General features: G+C 29.1%; 1 protein-coding gene across 1 annotated transcript; it reads left to right on the plus strand.

The window, feature by feature from the left end:
• The first annotated feature begins 1,708 nt into the window (after positions 1 to 1,708).
• Positions 1,709 to 2,504, plus strand: LOC106293649 (CASP-like protein 2A2). Its single transcript, XM_013729320.1, is given in 2 exon segments — positions 1,709 to 1,965; positions 2,045 to 2,504. Coding segments are annotated over 2 exon segments (612 nt in total). The 3' UTR covers positions 2,400 to 2,504.
• The last annotated feature ends 4,313 nt before the right edge of the window (positions 2,505 to 6,817 follow it).

Consider the following 6,817-nt stretch of genomic DNA (forward strand, 5'->3'; position numbering starts at 1 on the left):
CTCCACACTTTCGAGAACAAACAGAACACACCGCTGGAAGTTATCTCCAAAGTCATTGCGTTTCTACGGGAATGGGAAACAGCTCAAACCTCAATCGCTCAACTACCAAGCAACCCCCCACCTCAGCTACCCTCACAGATCTCATCACCATCGACCATCATCTGCAACACTGATGCCGTGTGGTGTAAGGAAACCAGAGAAGCAGGCATGGCGTGGATCTTCACATCTCAGGGAGGAAGGGAAATCAATCGAGGATGCGCACATCAACCTCATGTCTCTTCTCCACTAATGGCGGAAGCACTGGCGGTTCGAGAGGCGTTAGAGCACGCCAATACCATCTGGCTTCGATCAGATTGCAAAGGCTTATTCAAGCCATCACCACGAATCAAAGATCTATGGAGCTCTACGGAGCTCTTTCCGACATTGAATCGATTATCGCCTCTTTCTTTTCTTCTTTTCACGCATCGTTCATCTCTAGGATTTTAAATGGACATGCAGACTCATGGGAAAATGCCTCTTTATGTAACAAACTCTCAGTGCTGGGCTGAGGCCCACACTAAACTGTCTTTCTTTCTTTAATCCAATTATCAGTTGCCAAAAAAAGGATGGAGTCTCCACGTCTGCAATTACTTCTGAAAAATACACCTAACCATATATGTGAATGAATTTTCTTAGGGGGGGGGGTTATTGGGAGTTAAATTTTGAAGGAATTTTAAAATTTAGAGATTTCATTTTTATTAGTTTATGAATTCTTAAAATCTTATTAGAATCTTTTGTTATTGGTTTATGGACTTTTAAATTCTATGGAAATCCTATGTTATTGAAAAAGTTTAGTTTTTATTGACTTTGTAATTCTATTAAACTCTTTTGTTATTGAGACATAAATTCTCTCTAGTTTTACTCATAACACTCAACTTTACAAATATCACATATAGTTATAGGATTCTCAAAATCTACGTAACAAAAACACAAATACACAAACACAACAAGATTTTTTTACATTTTTATTGTCAAGTCAAAGATAATTGTAAAAAGAAAACTAAAGATAAAAGAAATTATTCAAAATAACAATTTAAAAAAAAAATATTTCATGAAATATAACTATTTGATATTAAAATAAAATCATGAGAAAATTCATAGGTTGATCTTAAAAACTTTAAAACAAAAATCAAACAAGACAAATCAAAATGTCAAAATATTAAAAAACCAAAAATTTTATTTAATTTTCAAATAGTTCTATTTTATGAAATAATTTTTTTTTTAATAATGGAAAGAAAAATTTGGAAAGAAAAGTATATATGAAAATCTATAATAATCAATGACAATTTATACAATATATTGGGTAAAAATTCATCAAATCTGCTTAACTTTTAAAAATCTATTAACTCTTAAGAATTTAAATTCCACACAAATTCTATTTCCAATAGGTCCCCTTAGTTAGGAAATGAAAATTAACAAAGTTAGATGTTACAAAAGATCTGTTTGAAGAGGGCACGGCCTAAACCTGAAAAATCATAAATGAACGTAGACAACTCAATTTAATAAACACTTTATATGTCATTATTCATTAATTACTTAAGTCTAATCAAATATATAACTTTAACTCATTTCTGGTACGTACTACTAGATTTGGATAAAATGAAATAGAACAAGACAGTTACCTAAAACTGAGACTGGTGGCATCATAATCATCACATGAGAATATTGAATGATTGAGCGGCTGTTTTGTATGTTATGACTTGAAACACTTCACATTATAAGAGGCAAAGATCTCTCTTTCCGCAACACAGAAACAAAGAAAATGGACAAGACTGATCAAAATGTTAACCGAACGGAGAGAACGGTAGAGTCGGTCCTGAGAGTCGCATCAATGGCTCTAAGTATTGCGAGTCTCGTGATCATGATCAAAAACTCTATCGCCAATGACTTTGGCTCTCTTTCTTACTCAACTCTTGGAGCTTTCAAGTGCACACTCTTTCACTCTCTCTCTAGAAAGTAATCAATTGTTGAACCTTAATTTGCTTTTGTTGTTTTCTTATTTTAGGTATTTGGTGACTGCTAATGGAGTTTGTGCGGCATATTCTGTTCTTTCTGCTATCTTTGTAATAGCCATTCCGTGTCCTATAAGCAAGCCCAGACTCTGGACATTGTTCTTGCTTGATCAAGTGGTCACGTATGCGGTTCTAGCGGCTGGGGCTGTATCTGCAGAGACGGTATACTTAGCATATAAAGGAAACTTAAACATCACTTGGAGCTCTGCTTGTGATTATTATGGAATCTTCTGTCATAAGGCACTAGTCTCAGTTATATTAACATTCCTTGTTTCTGTTCTTTACGTGTCACTTTCATTCATCTCTTCCTATAGACTCTTTAGCAGATTCGAAGCACCTAAGCATTGAAAGCAAAGAACACATAAGTAGGAAGGTACATGCATACGAGAAACCTGGTTGAGAAAAGTGAAAGTTTGAATGTTGAATAAAAGAGTAACTGATATAATGTTTGCATTTATGAATCAATACTAAATCAAGTGTTATTGATTTTATGATTTTCAAATCTATATGCAAATCTAGTGTTATTGGTTATAAACTTTTAAAATAGATTTTGAAATCAAGTGTTATTCACCGATAATGATTTATTGAAGGATTTGATTTGAAACTATATTTCCATGGATTTGTAAGTATTTTTATGCTCAAAATACAAAGGAAGAAATACAAAGGTTAACCTTGTTATTTTGTTTGGATTTGTGATATTGTTCTTTTCTCCAATTCTCTACGCATCATAATATATTTCATGTTCACAAAGACATAAACCCCACCATCTACAGCTACAACTTCACCGGAACACATTTGACTCTTTTTCATCCAACTTCATTTAGACATCCTGGACAGCAGGACAAAAGCTGTACGATAAATTACATGTCAACAGGCTCAAAGCATAATGACTAAAGACTTTATCGTTACTGTGTCATTTGATTAACTTTGTCAAAGTCATCTCCGTTCAAATGTGTGTTGCCAGAGGTGAAAAGCACTTCAAGCACCTAATCACTCACCTCAAGCACTACATAATAAGGAATGAACACAAATTAACCCCATATAAAGAGATCACACACAACAACAAAATATAAATATTATTACAAGAAAATGTTCTCTATATTAAGGACTGATGGCATTTTCACAAGTAGAGACGGCTTAACATTTTTATGGACCATATGGCAAAAAAAATTATCCTTTAAGATTTATATTCATATAATGTTTAAAATATTTTTAAAATTTAATCAGTAATATTTTGTATATTTTGTGATGAAAATAAAACTATATACATATCAAATATTTTTTGTCCCTTTTCAATTTTATATATTACATTTTTTAATTTTTTGTATAAAATATATATATTTATAAAAAAAATTCGACCCCTTAACTATTAATATACGGGAGGACATGTGCTTGGGCCCGGAGCGGTCGCACTGTTTGTCCTCCGTAATTAGCTGGCTCTGTTCACAAGCCGCGGTCTCATCTCTTGTAAATCCATTTGGTTGATTTATAATAATCTACATACTTTATTTTTAAATCTATCTGAATTCTTATAAAATCCGTTTATTTGATTTTAAAAATCAGTGGATTTATCAAAAATTTCCAAATCTATTAGAATTTCCAAATCCATTAAAATACTAGAACCAATAACTCCCACTAAGGTTTTGTTTCGCTAATGTTTACTCCATAGTTTTTTCTTTAACAAAATTATACAACCAAAATGGTGGTCAAAACCAAATATGAGCAACCTTAACGGTGAGGAACGAGGATACTCACTTGAATATCTTAATAATAATATATTACTAGATCTTGACATGTGCGGACGCACGGGTGTTTGCTTTAATTTGTAAGAACATTATAAATTTATAACTAATTGGTAATTGTTGGATTTTTAAAATTATGGCCCGTTATATATTATTATTTGACTATTAATGTATTTGTAATACGAATAAAAGAATACTAATACATTTATATATTATTTTTTTTGTTTCATAGTTTTTTTTTATATTGTAACCCAAATATTATAGATATTTCTAGTATTGTATATCTAATTCTATTTCGGTGGTCCATTAAAAAAATTAGAAAGAGGGTTTACTCAATCTATTAGTTCATGTGTATTGTAGTTTTTAAATATATTGAAAATAATTTTATAATGGTTATTGGAAAATGCATTAGTAAAAATCAATTTTTGAATACATGTATATTTTTGAATCAATTTTTGTTTTGAATTTTGTTTAATGATTAATTTAGAAAAAATATGTTTTTAGTTAATTAGATTGGACCAGTTGTATAAAAAAAAGTAATTAGATTGAGTCATTTTCGTATATTTTAAATCTGGTCCAAACAAATAATTTATAAAAAAAATATAATGGGCTTCAATTTTTTTAATAACATAAACTCATTATTTCTATTTTTATATACTGCTATTCATATTTTCAAACAACATTATATTTTTTTTTAATTATGTTATTCTTGTTTCCAAAATTCCCAAATGTACTTCTACTTTAATAAGATAGAAAATATAATATTGCAAAAATATGTTGTTATTTATTTTTTCATGTCACTATTAAATAACATATATGTGTCATCATATAATTAATCGTATTTTTTACCTACCATCATAAAGTAATCATATAATTAACAGTATTTTATATGTACCATCATATAAATAATCATATATATTATATTTTAAAAACTTAATATGAAATATAAAAATCATAATTTACGTTGGTGTTTGAAATGGCTTTGTTTTGTATTTTTCCTAAATATATTTAAAACATTTTTATAATGGTTATAAAAAACATTTTAGTAATATCAATTTTTGAATATCTGTATATTCTTGAATAAATTTTTGATATAAATCAATTTTAAATTAATATTTTGATTTGAAATATGTATATAAAAGTTTAAGTTTTGTTTTATAATTATTTTAGACAAAGATGTTTTTAGGTAATTAGATTGGGCCATCTATTTTCGTATATTTTAAAGTTGGCTTATATATATAGTTTTCATAATATAATGAATTTCTAATTTTTCTTGGTAACATAATCTTATTACTTTTTTTCTTTAATATATTGTTATCCATGTTTTCAAACAACACTATATTTTTAAAAAATGTTATCTATGTGGCCAAACAAAAGTTTTAAGTATTTCTACTTTAATAAGATAAACTATTATTTGTGTATTTAAATTTAATTCTTAAAAAAAAAATTAACCTTCAAAAACTTTACATGTGTCTTTATAGTATCTAAAGAAGTTTTAGAGTATGGTGTTTGATACATGTTCTCGTATTTTTTGTCTTTCTCTCCTATTTTCGATTTTCTAATTATTTATTTGTTGAGATACTTTGGTCAAGAAATCTCCATCAGAATTCAGAAGTGTTCTAATTCTAGCAATACTATAAACATGAATATAATTTTAAAGGAAAAAATAAATAATAATAGTGACCGACCCCTTGAGAAAGAAGAATTGGAAGCGAGTTCGAAAGCAAACCATCACATAAAGCCCATTTACAAGTATTGGACCGCGACTAAATTAGTCAACCGCAAACGTTGACTATATGACTTCTAGAGTGCAATTGTAGGTTACGATAAGTTCACTACTAGCCTTATATAATTAGTCTTTTACCCAAAAATAATAATTGTCGTCTAATAATTTATAGACGTTTCAGGATGTACATGTCCCTTTGTGTGTTGGTTATGTCAATAATTGATTCGTAAGTTACGTTATTTACATTTATTTCAGGCTTAGTTAGGTTCTTATTAAGTTATTTAAATATTTGTAACTAATAAGTGGGCGTAGTTCAATGTATTTGAAAACCCATATGGTATGCTTTTTTGTCCTTTTAATAAATTATTGTGGGCTCCAAGGTGATGATTAGGAGCTTCTGTCATGTTTTGAACTCAATGAACATGATATGATATGACCATGTTAAACTTGTTAAAATTAAAGTGCTTTTGTACTAACCAGTGAGCTTGATCAGGACACAATAATTATAATAAAGTAACAAATTAATCATCGTATTAACAAAACTAAGCTAAGGTGCAGTGCACCTCAAAAGGAACGTAACTAACTATATGGTTTACACTCCAATGCGTATTTTGGGGGCATCAACATGACTATGCATTTATAGTATAGTCTTGGAAATAAGAATTGCTGAAAATCGTTAAAATGTTGTTAAATCAGGTCAATATTTCATGCACCTCCTTTAAATTCCTCACTAAACAACGTGATAAAAGTACCTCTAATGTATTTTTTCAAAATTTATTTCACCATATACTCGGGTGAAAAATAGAGTAATAAACAAAAATAAAATTATTATTCCGTTTATAGAATCAATCTACTATAATAAAAAATGAAGTGAAATTGAAACATTTACGGTAAACTTCATTTTAGAATAAATTATACAATTGGATCGGAGATGTTTTAACAGTTTTGTTAAGCTAAAGTGTTTAAGGGTATATGTTACTTGCTTATAGTAACCCCGCATATAGCCTATGTTGTTTTGATGTGTATTATAAGAGCAATAATAAGAGAACTTATATATGAGGGGGTTACTATAAGCAACTAACATCTACTCACCTAACCACTTTAGCTTAACAAAACTGTTAACTATATATATACAGAACTATAAGTGACAAATAATTTTGTTTTCTTTCGACCAAGGTTTTTTATATCTATATATTTCATGTAAGGCACGGATTAGATTGGTCTCAAAATTACTGTGACCAATGTATGTGTCATACTACACATAGTTATATATATATATACAAATAGACTTCATATAG

Source organism: Brassica oleracea, chromosome C5, assembly GCF_000695525.1.
Source record: "Brassica oleracea var. oleracea cultivar TO1000 chromosome C5, BOL, whole genome shotgun sequence".
Lineage (NCBI taxonomy): Eukaryota > Viridiplantae > Streptophyta > Magnoliopsida > Brassicales > Brassicaceae > Brassica > Brassica oleracea.